At 64.6% G+C, this 15,155-nt stretch overlaps 1 protein-coding gene across 12 annotated transcripts in view; it reads left to right on the top strand.

Annotated features, from left to right (window-relative positions):
• Nucleotides 1-9,783, top strand: part of TOM1L2 (target of myb1 like 2 membrane trafficking protein) — a 142,245-nt gene extending 132,462 nt beyond the window's left edge. For 9 of the 12 annotated variants that reach the window (XM_059668384.1, XM_059668378.1, XM_059668376.1 and 6 more), the window contains 3 exons: nucleotides 3,744-3,803; nucleotides 5,814-5,850; nucleotides 6,801-9,783. In XM_059668384.1, the coding sequence (XP_059524367.1) occupies nucleotides 3,744-3,803; nucleotides 5,814-5,850; nucleotides 6,801-6,949 (246 nt within the window). In that variant the 3' untranslated portion in view covers nucleotides 6,950-9,783. The remainder of the gene's footprint in view (nucleotides 1-3,743; nucleotides 3,804-5,813; nucleotides 5,851-6,800) is intronic. The other 3 variants (XM_059668382.1, XM_059668381.1, XM_059668386.1) reach the window with 1 other exon arrangement.
• The last annotated feature ends 5,372 nt before the right edge of the window (nucleotides 9,784-15,155 follow it).

Genomic DNA, 15,155 nt, shown 5'->3' with positions numbered 1-15,155 from the left:
GCAAAGAGCACAGCTGGGCTGCAGAACTGTGCCTGTTGCATGGGAAGTCAGACAGTTGCTCCCCTGTGGGCTGGGGCTAAGGGGGGCAGACCCTGGCTCCTGGGGCTTCAGCACCAAAGTCAGCCACCCCAGGCGCATCAGCAGTTGAAGAAAACCCTGAGAACGCGCGTGCCGTCCCCCTAGCCTGTGACCCGAGAGGAGTCCCCCGCACGCTGGGCAGCCAGCAGCTCTCTGCTGTGTCTGTCATGAGAACGGAAGGAGGTTAGTAGGAAGGTCTGCTGCTGCCAAAGCCCAGGTTTGGGGGGCGGGGCGGCCTACTCAGGCCCACGGGACCCCAGGCACAGCCAGCCCAACGTCCCCAGAGCACTGAGCCCAGGACAGCCTCTTCCCTGTGCACAGGCCCCCGCTGCTCCCTCCGCAGAGCTGCCTGCCTGCAGCCAGGTGGGCCCGCGGGCAGCAGACCGCCCACCACCTCTGCGGCCAGGATGTGCCACTGGCACCCGCCTGCCAGTTTCTGTTGGGTTCCGAGGACAGGCCATTGCCTCTGCCAAGCCAGCCTGGCCGCCTGTCCTCGGCGGGGTCAGCTCTAGCCCTGGTCTTTATTGGAGGGTGCTGCCCAAGTAACTTCTTTTATCTTTCTCTCTTCACGTCTCTTTTCCTCTTTCTGTCTACCTCCTCCAACTCACACTCTTCCTCCAACCCCTTGGGCCAGCCTTTGACTGGATAATTCCTCAACAAGATGCTAAACCACGGCAGGACAGAGCCCCAGTCCCGGGCTCAGCTGGGCCAGCCCTGGCCTCTCGCCCTTCCGTCAGCCTGGGCGGAGCTCCGCGTCCTCCCTCAGCTCCAGGCCCTGGTGTAGGGCAGGCACAGGCTTCGTCAGAGACAGCACCCACGGTATTAGAAGGGACGTCACCATGTGATACTCAAGGTGCTGATTTAAGGGGTTTTGTCCAACCAGAGCAAGTGAACCTCTACTTTTACATACGCGGGGCTGCTGGCCCGCACCCCCTGGAGGCCAAGTGCCTTCATACTGAGGAGCCAGCGCCAGTCATTTCTGACGTCCCTGGGTTTCTTTCTGTCTGTTTTAACACCTGATAGTTTATTGAAAAGATCGATTTATGCATCGATTTATGCAGTGGTGACTTCAACCCTGACTCCTGCTCAGTGCGGGCAGAAGCGATCTGCTCAGCCTCGGAGGCCGCGCAAGTCGGCGAGCCGCCTGAGGTCCTCGTGGGAGCCTCCTGGCACCTCCCCAGGGAGCTTTCCCCGGCGACCCCAGAGCTGCTGGGCGTCCGCACTGGCTTCCCCTGGACATTCTCTTCCTTTGCGCCTCCGGTCAGGCCCGCACGTGCCTCTCCAGAGACTTGGCGCCGCCGTCAGAGTGAGTCCAGCCGGGTGAGGCGGCGCCTCTGGTCCCGGGTCCACCGGTACCTCTGAAGGCCGCTGCGCGGCTCCCGGACAGCTCCTCAGGAGCCATCCCTGGGCTTCAAAATTCCCAAACCAACACGCCACCGGCAGTTAAGGGTTCGGAATCGTGAGCTCAGCCTGTTTCACAGAGGAGGACGCTGAGGCCAGAACTGTCCAGGCCCCGGCCTCTCCAGGCAAGCATGAGGCTCCTTAGGGAAGCGGAGGGTCTGTAGCAGTGAGCTGGGCGCCCCCCTTCCCCGTGCCCAGGGCGCCTCAGCCCGGGCCTTGCCTGGAGGCCGCCTCTCCATAGCACCGCGCAGTGGAGAGGGCAGGAGTGTTCCCGGACCCGGCCTCCGGCTTTCAGGGTGGCGCGTCTCCTGTCAGTGTTTTCTGAGCATGCTCGTTCTCAGGGTCCATCCTCAAAGAAGAAAACCGGAGCGTGCCGCCCAGCCCGAGGGACTGGCTTTTGGACAGTAACGGCGACGATTTAATTCTAAGCTCAGTCGAACGGTGTAAGGCCGCGATCGCCCAGTGGCCTTTCGGGCTTCTGCGCCACGTTGGGAAGCGTGCCCGTGGAGCCGGCCTCACTCCCGCAGCTGGGGCTGGGGTCCTTGCGAAGAAGCCGCTGGCTTTTCAAGTGTTAGTCCTGGGCACCTGGTGGCGCATCTTCCCGGGGCCTGGCCTGCCACCGGAGGAGCGGAGGAGCGCCAAGATGAGAGAAGTCGCTTTGTCAGGGAAGCACGTCAGGGCGGAGCCCTCTGCAGGCTGCGGGATCGCGGCTCATGCCTGTGCTTTGGGGGGCGGGGGTGCCTGCAGCCTTGGGCACAGGGCCCTCGAGGGAGAGCACATGTCCTTTGTCCCTAGGAGTCATTTCAGGATGATTTGAACTTGGTATTTTTTCTTTCCAACATTCTTCAGTCCTTAGCAAGTCAAAGAATAACATGAAAATGGGGAGTCTTCCTCATCTGACCAGGTTGGCGGGAGCCTGTATGGAAGTGTGCGTGCGCTGCCCACGCGGGCCTGTGGTCAGCAGAGCGAGGGTCTCCGCTCGCTGAGGAGTGTGTGCAGGACGCGGCCACGTCAGACCCCTGCTCCGGCTTCAGCCCCTCGCCCACTGCCCGCCGCCGGAGGCGGGCTTCTGCCCTGGGCGTGGCTTGTCACATGGGGCAGGTTGGGCGATAGGGGCCTCGTGCTCCTTAGTTGAGTTCATGTCATTGTGTAGCTTTGGCAACTGCTGAGCTGTCCTCTTACTGCTCATTTTAACGTTATTCTTAGCCTAGATTGTGACATGGGGGCGAAGCCAGCTGTAGACTCAATGCTGCAGTTTTCCTAGAAGCAGCGGGCTTGTGAGCGAGCCACTGGGAGGTACTAGTGGGGAAGGCAGGTCCGTGAACTCGGTCGTCTAGGCTGGGCGCCCACGTTTCATTAACGCAGCCTCTAGAGGGGCAAGGCTACCGTTACCTGCTCTGGATGTTCTAGCCGACAGCCCCTTAAATCGTTGTAGCCAAGTGTGTTTTTCAGAACCCAGCCCCCAAGGCCTTGGGCTGGTGGCCCTGAGTGGACGCTGCACAGGCACCCAGGAGGTGCGTCCGTTTGCTCGGGGGGCCTGGGTGTGTTGCCCCCACCACCACTCCCCAGACCTCAGTGACCTCTCTGACAGGGAGTGCGCCAGCCCTGGGAAGCCGGAGGAAGGGTGGGGCCAAGGGAAGCGCCGCATTCAGGCCTAGTGGTCTCTAAAGACACAAAGGGGACTAAAGCCCATGGCCCTTCGGTCCTCAAAGCCTCTGCTCCGGTGTCTGTTGGTGGTGGAAGGTGCCTGCTTCCTACAGGCCGCCCGGCCCGGGGCTCCCTCCCCTGGGATGTGCCCACGCCGCGTGAGACACGAGTGAGCAGCCGCAGCGCGGACTGGCACTGCCCCTGCGCGGGACAGACTGCCATTGGGCCCCCCCAGCGCCCCGGTTCCATGGTGGCTCCTCGAGCAGACAGTGCTCCTCCAGTTGTCATATCCGAGGAGTTCAGAGTCAGCCTGCAGGGCAGCGCGCCTGAGACTAGCGGGTGCTTTGAGCCTGACCGAGGCCGTGTCATGAGGCCTGGCACCACAGTCAAAGAGTTCTCCATGTCAAGGATGTCGTGCCCCCCCACCCCCCGCTCTTAGACCTGCTCCTCACTGCTTCCCCGCCTGCCTTGCACGGCTGCCTCGCTGCCCATGCCTGCTGCGCTGGTGGGTTTTCTTTGCTGTGCGTGGGGGTCGTTGGGGTGTTGATGATTTACTTTGGTGTTCTGTCTCCCCTCCCTGGCTGTGCGGCTGCTGCCCACTGCTTGCCGCTCCATAGATCCCCGTTGCGCAGCCCTCTGTCATGGACGACATTGAGGTGTGGCTCAGGACCGACCTGGTGAGACTCCACTTTTCTCTTTCAAGTGTGGGGTGTGGCAAAGACAGGCCCAGGGACAACCCCAGGGGCTGCTCTGGAGGCGGGGGGGGGGGGGGGGGGGGGGGGAGGGAGGAGCGGCAGGGGTGGCTCCTGCCACCACCAGAGCCTCACAGCTGGCATGTCCTCCACTCCTGTGGCCTCGGCCGCCGGCCCTGGCAGAGCTGGCCCTCAGCTGGCCCCCGCTGGCTCCAAAACACCCCTGCGCTCTCCCCAGATACTTTTCGTTCAGGTTTGTGCGCTTGAGTTCCGTTTTTTTATTTTCTGCTTGTTTTTTTGTGGGATTTTCTGTTTTTGAGGGTTTGTTTTTGGTTTTCATTTCTTTTCATTGTGACACACACACAGATGAATGGGGTGTTTTTGTTTGTTTTTTGTTGTTTGTTTAAACCTCACCCGAGGGTACTTTTTCCATTGATTTTTAAAGAGTGGGAGGGAGGGAGAGAGGAAGATTGAGAGAGAGCATCAGTGTGAGAGAGACACACTGATCAATCGCCTCCGGCGTGAGCCCTGTCCTGGGCCGATCTATCCTGCAACCCAGGTACATGCCCTTGACCCGGAATCAGTGCATGGGGCAATGCTCTAACCACTGAGCGCACAAGCCAGGGCTGTTTTCATTTTAAATCCACTGTCACCCTGGCTGGTGGGTCTCAGTTGGTTGGAGCATCCTCCCGGGCACCGAAGAGTTGCTGGTTCAATTCCCAGTCAGAGCACATGCCTAGGTTGCAGGTTCATTCCCCAGAGGGGGTGCATATGAGAGACAACCAGTCGATGTTTCTCTCTCTCTCTCTCCCCTCCCCTCCCTCTAAAATCAATAAAACAGATCCTCAGGTGAGGATTTAAAAAAAGAAAAATGCACTGTTGCCTCCCTGCTCTAGTATCTTCTGGCGTCTTGCACCCAAGAGAACACCTGCCCCAGAGACCATGTCTTTGTCCCAGAGACAGGGCAGTCCGATGAGGACGCGGCACCTGCCCGTGCGGCCAGTCCTGAGGAAGGAGGCCTCGCCCGCCCGCCCCTCCCCACAGAGCACTTGTACTCTCCGCAGCCTCTGGGCGGCGGGTGGAGGGTGTTGGCGGAAGACTGAGCCACCTCCATGCTGGGCCCTTGGCCGCCCGCTGGCTGCAGGCCATGGTGTGGTCCCTCCCACGGGGATGGAGACCTGAGACAGGGCTTCCCATGCGCCGGGTCACCTCCCTGGAGGCCAGGTGTCCCAAAGACACTCCGCCGCCCAGGTGCCTTGCCACGGAGGAAGAAAATGCCTCATCATATCTACCCCCAGGGAACGCCCAGAAAAGAAATAGCTTCTCTCCCAGAAGCCCTCAGCTCACAGGGGGACCAGGGGCGGAGGGTGCTCTCCAACAGAACTGCAGGCAGGGCAGCGGCAGAGCCGGAGGCGCCTCCCGCCATCCGTTCCCCCTCCACTCCCCGCCAGCTCTCCTCTCCTCCGTTCTGTCTGCGTAGTGAGTGAGTTCCAAGTGGCCACCATGTTCTCCAAACAGAAGCAAGTCTGACCCACTCTCATTGTTAAGAGGTCACAGCTCCAAGGTGGTGGGGTGCCGGCCGTGGCTTCATGGCTCTGCCGCTTCCCGCCCTCATGTGGCCCCATGGACAGCACCTTCCCAGAGCCCTGAGCTGCGTGGAGAGCCGCCGAGGGTCCTGGCGCCTGGGGACAAAGGCCTTCCTGGGCCTGCACGCACGCAGTGCGGCCCCGAGAGCCAGCTTGCACCTTTTTCTGGATTTTTCTTTTGGGCCCTACTGAAGGGTCAAAACCTAGAACCTACTCAAGTGGTTCATGTTTTTGCTTTTTAAAAACAAAGTTTCTGCTTCTCCAAGAAGATGAGCAGTACTTTGCTGGCACAGAACCCTGGGGACAGGAAGTAGGACGCGTTGCTGGGACAGTGGGGGCAGTGGGGCGGCGGGGTGGCAGCGGGAGACGGGGCCTGCTGGGGCTGACCTGTGCTCTGCTCCTCCCGCAGAAGGGCGACGACCTGGAGGAGGGCGTCACCAGCGAAGGTACGGCCTGGCCAGCTGCTTGGCAGCTTACCCCCGGGGCCGGGGTGCACAGGGCCTGCACCCCACCACCTGGGAGCCTCCACTCTGGAGCACTTCCTGGTGCCTGGCCTAGGCCGGGCCTCTGGCAGCGGAGCTTCTTGTCTCTTCATCCAGACCTCGTGCTGATGGGGGACGGTCACAGAGCCGTCCCAGCCAGCGTGGCGCCCACCCGTCACGCTCAGCCCGCAGGGGCAGCACAGGGCACGCGGGCCTGGTGCCCATGGCCTCCCTTCTGGGGGCAGTGACACGGCTCCTGTGGGGGAGTTCCCAGCACGTCCCCCTCCCCTCCTCCTGTCCTCCTCCCCTCCCCCTCTCCCCCTCTCCCTGTCCCCCTCCCCTCCCCCTGTCCCCCTCCCCTCCTCCTGTCCTCCTCCCCTCTCCCCCTCTCCCTGTCCCCCTCCCCTCCCCCTGTCCCCCTCCCCTCCCCCTGTCCCCCTCCCCCTCTCCCCCTCCCCTGCCCCTGTCCCCTTCCCCTCCCATCTTGCCTCCTGGACCTCCTGTTGGGCCCACCAGCCTTTCCCTGTGCTGCTCCCTCCCTCATGGCCCCCTGCTCAGACCTCTGCAGGCTTAGAGCCCTGCTCCTGGGGGTGGGAGCGGGGGGGGGGGGGGGGGGAGGCCTGCCAGGTCTCAGTAGGACCACCGCCAGCCCCCTGCCCTGCCTCCGGGCTGGTCTGGAGAGTGGGACAGCGGCAGCTGGGAGGGAGGAATCTGAATTGTCAGCCTTGCTCCGCCCCGCCCCTGCAGGGGAATGGGAGTTCCCAGGCAGCACAGCCCCCTGGCTCTGGCTGTGGGCCCGTCACTCTGCTCCCTCCCAGGCAGTGACCCAGGGGCACGAGTGAGTGGGCTCCGTGGTGCAGGCATAGCTGTTTGAGCCCCCACCAATCCTGCCCCCGCCCTGGTTTTGTTTGCAGAGTTTGATAAATTCCTTGAAGAAAGGGCCAGAGCTGCTGAAATGGTTCCCAACCTGCCCTCGCCCCCAGCGGAGGCGCCCAGCCCAGCCGCCAACCCCTCCAGCCGGAGGAAGCCCACGCGCTCCGAGGACGCCCTCTTCGCCCTGTGAGCTGGTCTGTGGGTTGGCTCCCAGATGGCAGGTCACCTGTCTCCCCCCATCCAGGCACCGGCCGCTCCTCCCGTCCCCAGCCCCACTCAGTCCTCAGTCCTGCGCTGCTGTCTCCATGGAAATGCCACTGTGTTTGCTCCCAGGCCTCCCACTAGTCAGGACAGCCTCTCTGGGGAGTGGGGCAGCTGCAGCCAGCGGGTCCCTAACCGCCCCCCACGCTCCCACCACAGGTTCCCCCACCGTCTCCTCCCGGAGGGCCAGCCTCGGGACAGTCAGTGCCCTGGGACTGGCTCCTGAGCAGACCCTGGGGCTGTCTCTTCTCCGGTCGCTTTCATCACTCAGCAGCGAGCCTAGACCAAGGCGCCCACACGGCCCACACTCTGCTGGCCGGGGAGCCAAGGGTATGGGGAGGGCAGCCCAGGCCACTGGACAGTGGGCACCGGCACCTGCTTAGCTCCTGTGGAATTGCACTCCGCTGCCGCCCCACTGTGTGCTTCCCTCATGCAGTGCCCGTCTGGGGGGTGGCACGGGAGGTGTCACTCTGCTAGCTTGGGCAAGTTTGTGGGCGTGTGAGCATGCCATGCTTGGGGCTTTGGCCTGGCCTTGGCAGCCTCTGCCCTGCCTCCAGGCCCCCCTCCAGACAGCTGGGCCAGGCTTGCAGACCCAGAGCCTGCAGGGCCAGAGCAGCACTGAGGCTCCCGCTAGCTCCTGGCACGGCCCCAGCCTCTCCACAGGCTGTTCTGACATCCTGACCTCCCTCCCCAGACCCCAGCCACGATGTGTATTCTCTCCCAGCCAACCCAGCAGCTAACAACCTGGGGCTGAGTCCTCCCTGGGTGTCTCCCGGCCCTGGGTGAGGCGCACAGAGCCTGACCCACACTGAGCACGGAACTACGGCGCAGCAGCTCAGCGCCGCCAGTGACCTCCGGGCACAGGTCAGTGTCCGGCGCGCACTGCCCAGGTGCTCGGGTCAGACAGGGCCAGGCCACTCTGTGTCCCCGACCCAGGGCGCAGCCTTTCCCGCCCGGGCTGCAGGTGGAGACGTGCTGCAGGCTCGGACCAGCCCGGGCTCGCTGAACACCCACAGGACCCTTCCTGGTGAGAAGCGAGGCGTGCCCCCCAGAGCCCATGCCCAGCCAGTGTGGCGCCGCTGCAGCCTCCTCCAGAAAGAAGGCTTTGGGGCCAGGCCGGGGCCGTCTGGCAGGACCGGCAGGGGACACCCAGGAAGCACTGGGAGCTTGGCCGCAGCTTCCAGCCCTGCATCTCTGGCTGCACTCACCCCTGCACCCGGCGGTGGCACGCAGCTCTCCTTGTCCTGAGGGAGCGCTCCGAGGCCAGCCTGGAGGCCACACGCCGGAAGTCCGCTGGCTGGTGGCAGTGGTGCCCAGCAGCCCCGCTGCATCCTGGCCCGAGCCGGGGCCTCGGGGCCCTGCAGGAGCCACAGCGCCACCCGAGTCCTTGGAGCAGAGCCAGCCTCCTGTCTTGCTGAGGGGCTGAGGGAGAGGAGGCTGCCGGCGAGGGGAGCGGAAGCAGGCACCTGCCTTGGGAGGCGCAGCCCTCACACCGCGGGCCAGAGCGCCCCCTGCAGCGGGCAGCAGGTGGTGGGCTCCAATGGGCAGCAGGAAGGTGCTGGCCCAGCAGAGCAGTCACCAGCCCCAGCCTGGAGCCACCCCTCCCGCTCACACAGCATGTCCAGGGCCGCCTGGCTACCTCGAGGCTGGAGTGGCCTCGCTCGAGGCCTCACAGGAAGCGGGAACAGGCCAGGCACCTCGAGGGGCTGCTCAGCCCTCCTGCGCCCTCGCAGCTTCTGGACGCCTTCCTGGGGGGCACAGCTCTCAGGCCTCTGCTTGGGGCCGGGGGGGCCCTGGGAGGAGGCTGGCGGGGCCCCCCAGAGAGGGAAGAGGACCCTCGCAGCCGCCAGCCCCACCAGGTCAGAGGTCAGACACTATGTGCTCAGTTACACTAAGTTATTCCTGGGAGTCCTTGTCAACACTAATTATACCTGGTTACAGGTTAACATATTTATTTTGTCACCATGTTTCCCTGGGGCGTGTGGGGCCTTTTCTGTGTTCGTTGTGCTGCGATGTGAAGGCCAGCCGCTCCCTCCGGCCTGCCTCCGGGCGGCCGAGCGGAGGGGCCGGCACAGCCTGCCGGACGGTCAGGGCTTCGGTAGGGCTGGTGCTGCCTGGGCCAGCCTCCCGCCTGTCAGCGTCAGTGTCGGCGGGGGCTGCCTGTCCGAGGCCTGCCTGGGCTCGCTGCCCTGCCCGGCCCTTCCTCACCCGGGGTCCCAGCCAGGGGCCCGGGGGGTGCGTGCTGTCACTCAGGTCCCCGGCTGGGAGGCCGGGGCAGGGCTCAGTCCACACTCCCGCTCCTCCTCTTCCTTCCTGCCGACACCCCCAGTTCGCCTCCACACACAATGCTTCTCACTCAGTCCAGCCCCGCCTTCCGGAAGGTTCCAGGATGCTGTGGGCCCGCTAGGGAAAAGCGCCGCAGAGGGGCCGTGCTCTCCCCGGCCTCGGGCCACCCACCGTGAGCCTCGCCACCTCCCCAGCCGGCAGATGCCCAGTGCTGCCCGTCTCCCTGTAGCGCCACCGTGGTCTCCGGAGCCGCTGCTGCCCTGGCCTCCGGGCTGTCCTAGAGAAAGGGACGGACATTAACGCCTACAGTTCGCGCTCATGTGTGAGGCTTGGGGTCGCGGGACCACGGGAAGAGGAGTGTGTGGTGTGGTCCTTCATCCCAGGAGCCTGGTGTCGGTCAGTGCCCAGCAGAGCTGGTCTGGAGGCGGGTCTTGCATGTAAACTACCCCCAATAAACAAACAGGTGGTTCCTGTGAACGCTGTGGAGTCGCTGTGACTCGGCACCGCAGGGCCTGCCGCCTGGTCCTAGGCAGGGCGTCCACAGGTGCTGGCGAGGGTGGAGCAGCCTGGCCCCCCACCCCCCCTGCCTGGGATGGGGTGGTGGCGGCTGGAACCGCCTGCACAACCTACCTGGGCGCTCTGGGCCGGTGGTGGCCCTGTCGCCCATCCCGTGTCAGGGAGCACTCATGCCCACCTGGAGCACTGACTGGAGCGAGCCGGCCTGAGCCACCCCGGTTCCCTCCACTGGGCTCCCCAGCCGGCCGGCCTCGCGCCTTCCACAGCGCGGTGCTGGGTGCCCTTGTAACAGCGTCATGGAGACGGCTCACAGCGCACATTCACTCCCCGTGGACAACTGGGTGCTTTCTGGTCTGTTCTCAGAGCTGCACACGGTCATGCAGCCCGCGAGAGCACCGTCCTCGCCCCCCAGTGAGCCCTGCCCTCGCCTAGAGTGCTTCTCCCGGGTGCTGGGAGCTGGGTACCTGGACTTGCTGCCAGGAAGGGCCGCCTCCGAGAAGCAGGCCTCAGCCCGTGAGGGGATGCTGGAAGCCAGGGTGCTGCCCCTTCTCGGAGCGGCTCGGGGAGCTTTGCCTAGTCCAGCGGTCGGCAAACCGCGGCTCACAGCCACATGCGGCTCTTTGGCCCCTTGAGTGTGGCTCTTCCACAAAATACCACGTGCGGGCGCACACTGTACAGTGCGATTGAAACTTCGTGGCCCGTGCGCAGAAGTCGGTTTTCGGAAAGGAGACAGACGAAACAAGTATACAAGACGAGTGTGGATGGGAGAGTTGGAAGGGGTCGACCTCAGCGAACGTACCCCAATCAGATTGAGGACATTTTTAGCAAAGGCCAGCTTAGGAGTCCCCCGATTAAGTTAATAACAATGTACCTACCTATGTAGTTTAAGTTTAAAAAATTTGGCTCTCAAAAGAAATTTCAGTCGTTGTACTGTTGATATTTGGCTCTGTTGACTAATGAGTTTGCTGACCACTGGCCCAGTCCCTTCTCCTCCCTGAGGTCTAGGATGGGCTCCAAGTGGGGGAGACCCATCAAACAGCAGGCAAACCTGGAGTCAACGCAGGGACGCCTGCTCACCCTCTCGTGCACGTGGAGAAATGAGGTCTGGCCCTGGCTGGTGGCTCAGTGGTTGGAGCATCGGGTTTAATTCCTGATCAAGGGCATGTACCTGAGTTTCAGCTTCTCTCCCACCCCCGTCGGGGCGAGTGCAGGAGGCAACAAGCCGATGTGTCTTTCTCACATCCCCTGCCCTCCCTTCTACTCTAAACCTCCATGGAAAGATATCCTCGGTGAGAACTAGGAGACGCGAGGCCGGGGACAGCCGTCACTGGCCAAGGCCGCACAGGGCCAGCAGCAGAGCCAGCGCTCACGGCCAGGCTCCGGCCCGGCTGGCCCCGAGGAGTGGACGGAGAGATGCCATCTCCTGGCCCAGGACGCCCGCAGGGTCGGGGCGGGCAGCCGGGCGCTCAGGAGGGGATGCCCTGCCTGCGCAGGAGCAGGGGCTGTGATGGCGGCCACAGCAGGGCAGCCAGGGCCTCTCTGGGCGCGAGGGAGCTGCGGAGGCCCTGCCTGAGATGGCCATGCGAGCCAGACGGAGGGCCGAGGCCCCACACGGGGACAGGGTGGCCTGGCAAATGAGCCCACCATCCCGCCCTGTGCGGGCCTGTGCGAGGCACTGTGGGCACCCAGAGAGGCCTGAGCTGTGTCCCGGGCCGGCGGAGGGGCTGAGACACCCCAGTGTCTTTGCCAGGACATCTGGCCCCCCTGTGCCTTCAGCCGCGTGCCCAGAACTGTGGTGAGCCAGGCAGTGCTGTCTGCAGCCGCTCCCTTCCCAGAACCAATTGATCAAAAGACAGCTCCCTGTCTTTCCATGCTCAGAACCAAGGGCAGCCCTGGAGCCCCTCCTGGGACGGGGTGGGGGTGGGGGTGGGGGGGAGGACAGGAAGCCCTGGAGCCCCTGGGGTGGGGGGGGGCAGGGGCAGCCAGCCATGCCAGGGAGGAAATCACTCAACTCTGACCCAACTGACCAGGCTCTGGGGGCCCTCACTAGCCCTGGTGGGACTGGCACGATGAGTTCTCCCAGCAGGTTAACAGCTGCTCCTTAATAAGGGGAGGCCTGTGGGGGGGTGAGGGGGGGTTGGGGAGGGTAGGGGAGGCCTGGGGGTGGGGGGGTTGGGGGAAGAAGGGGAGGCCTGGGGGGGGTTGGGGAAGGAAGGGGAGGCCTGGGGGGGGGTTGGGCAAGGAAGGGGAGGCCTGGGGGGGGGTTGCGGGAGGAAGGGGAGGCCTGGGGGGGGTTGGGGGAGGAAGGGGAGGCCTGGGGGGGGTTGGGGGAGGAAGGGGAGGCCTGGGGGGGGGAAGGAAGGGGAGGCCTGGGGGGGGGGGTTGGGCAAGGAAGGGGAGGCCTGGGGGGTGGGGCAGGAAGGGGAGGCCTGGGGGGGGGGTTGGGGGAGGAAGGGGAGGCCTGGGGGGGGTGTTGGGGAAGGAAGGGGAGGCCTGGGGGGGGGGTTGGGCAAGGAAGGGGAGGCCTGGGGGGTGGGGCAGGAAGGGGAGGCCTGGGGGGGGGGGTTGGGCAAGGAAGGGGAGGCCTGGGGGGTGGGGCAGGAAGGGGAGGCCTGGGGGGGGGGGTTGGGGGAGGAAGGGGAGGCCTGGGGGGGGTGTTGGGGAAGGAAGGGGAGGCCTGGGGGGGGTGTTGGGGAAGGAAGGGGAGGCCTGGGGGGGGGGTTGGGGGAGGAAGGGGAGGCCTGGGGGGGGGTTGGGGGAGGAAGGGGAGGCCTGGGGGGGGTTGGGGGAGGAAGGGGAGGCCTGGGGGGGTTGGGGAAGGAAGGGGAGGCCTGGGGGGGGTTGGGGAAGGAAGGGGAGGCCTGGGGGGGGTTGGGGAAGGAAGGGGAGGCCTGTGGGGGGGTGAGGGGGGGGTTGGGGAGGGTAGGGGAGGCCTGGGGGGGGGTTGGGGGAGGAAGAGGAGGCCTGGGGGGGGTTGGGGGAGGAAGGGGAGGCCTGGGGGGGTTGGGGAAGGAAGGGGAGGCCTGGGGGGGGTTGGGGAAGGAAGGGGAGGCCTGGGGGGGGGGTTGGGGAAGGAAGGGGAGGCCTGGGGGGGGGTTGGGGAAGGAAGGGGAGGCCTGGGGGGGGTTGGGGAAGGAAGGGGAGGCCTGGGGGGGGTGTTGGGGAAGGAACGCTGGAGCAAAGTTAAGCAGTCAGGACCCCCCTTTAATTAAGGTCAGAGGAGTGTGAGCCCAAACTCCCCATAGACGCGGCACATTGGAACTTACTTTGTTTGTGGCAGAAAGAGGCGACTTGCTGGGAGGAATGTATTGGCAAATGTGACTGAAAAGTGGGAGCGTTCAGCTTCCGTACAGTTGGGCCCCTGCGCTCGGCCCTGCGTCCTGCAGTTCTGCGGAGTCCTGACCGCCCTGGGCCAGGCTGCGCAGGGAGGATGAGAGCTGGGGAAGCGGCTGAGAGTGGTCAGGGCCGTGTGGAGGCGGCACAGCCAGGACAGAGACTCCCTCCGCCCTGTCTGCCTCCAGGAGCTCTTGGCGCTCCCAGGGCTGCTTTCCAGCCACAGCCTCCCCCCAAGGTCTGGGCGGGCAGCGGGGAGCCCCATGACCCTGCCACGGCTCCTGGCTCCCTGCCTACTAGCCCCCCATGGAAGCACCTAGAAGGAGTCTTTTTACAGCCACCTCTTTTCTAAAGAGGGTCTCTTTTGAGTCCTGAGGGTGGGGGTGGAAGCAGAGGCGCTCCACAGGCATGAGGCACCAGTAGTTCTAGTTGCTTCCCAGCTCTGCTCGGTGGCCTGCACTCTGAGTGGGGCCCTCAGCACTGGGGTCAGTGAGATGTTTCTAAGCTGCGGACTCCTCCAGCTGGGGCTGTCTCCTCCTTGCCCCGTGCCCACGCTAAGAGCCCCTACCGGTGCAGCCTCACTGTAGGTCCCTAGCAAGTCATTGCCCAGGCCTCCACTCCCCTGATCTGGGGGAGCCTGGGGGGAGCCCGGGCCTGCATGGCCGGATGAAGGGCTGGGTGTGAGACTCGGTGGAGGGCCTGTGGGACGCTCCAGCCTGGCTGGCATGAAGGGTGCCAGCCAGGGAGTCCGGCCTTGCTCAGCAGTCCCGTTGTGAAAGAACAGCCAGAACCCAGCCTTCTGTGAGACCTACAGGACCCAGGTGTCGTCGAATTCGACCTTCGGGGCCCCGTTCACTCTCCCTGCCACCGACTTGACCCACCCCATCCTGTGACGTCCCTCAGTCGACCCCTGGCCTCTCCCCAAGCAGCCAGTCAGTCCCACGGGACAGACGTCTCCCCTCATTCGTCATGTCGGTGAGCCTCACTCCTCACCACGCACAAGACTGGGGTCCAGCCAGCTCTTCGGGAGGGCCCACTGTGTTCTGATGGCCGAGAGGCCGGAAGTAACCTGCCGGGTGTCTGGACTGAGGACACAGGCCATCTGGACCAGAGCCAGACACATCTACAGCCACCGGTCCGATTCTGTTCAAATGGAAAAGGGAGGGAGGGGGTGCCGGGGCTCCGGCTGCCCTTGTGCTGCTCGGCCCCCGCGGCCATATCCCGGGCGGGTCTGGCTTAGCTCCTGCGGAAGCCAAGTATAAACAGGACAGGCGGGTGGCGGGGCCCTCGGGGTGGAGAGGCGTCTCAGTAGCCGCCTAGGCAGTGCCAGGTGGCCAAGCCCAGCCTTCTTGTGCACTGCCTGCCCCTCCGCCTGAGTGGGCATGGCTTGGCACGAGTGACCTTGGCAGAAGCCCTGCCTGTGCTGGACATCTGCCCCCACTGGCCTGGGACCCACAGAAGATGCCTCTCACCCTGAGACCGCTCAGGGGTGCTCAGGGAAAAGGGAAGAGGTGCCCCTATTGCACAGTTGGCAAAGCCAAGGTCATACAGGGAGGGCTGGGCTTTTGGACCACAGTCCCAAGGGCTGGAGGCCTTGGGTGGAGGGTGGGGCCACTTGGGTCAGCCCTCCCCGAGTCTCCAGGACACCAGGACACACCTGGCGGCAATCCCGGCCACATGTGGGGCCTGAAAGCCCTGCCAAGAAAGCAGGCCCAACTGGCCCCAGACCCTGCCAGCCGGCACCATGGCCCTCCCCGCCCCCAGGTCGCACAGGCGAAAAGCATGTGACCCAGGGCCTGGCTCCTAGGAGTTTCTCGCTGACGTCGCCATGTCACCCCACTCCAGGCAGAGAGCCCATTGGCTGTGCCAGGGCTTCGGGGCGAGGCTTGTCTGGCTCTGTGCCCCAACTCCCCCTGGGTCTCCAGTGGCTGCCCTGCGCCAGCCCACTGGGTGACAAGCCAGCCCGCTCCTCAGGTTGCCAGGCTCTGCCATGCTCATGG

The sequence above is a fragment of the Myotis daubentonii genome, chromosome 16 (assembly GCF_963259705.1).
Source record: "Myotis daubentonii chromosome 16, mMyoDau2.1, whole genome shotgun sequence".
Taxonomy (NCBI): Eukaryota; Metazoa; Chordata; class Mammalia; order Chiroptera; family Vespertilionidae; genus Myotis; species Myotis daubentonii.
The sequence above is the reverse complement of the archived record's forward strand: the minus strand, read 5'-3'. Positions and strand labels throughout refer to the sequence as shown.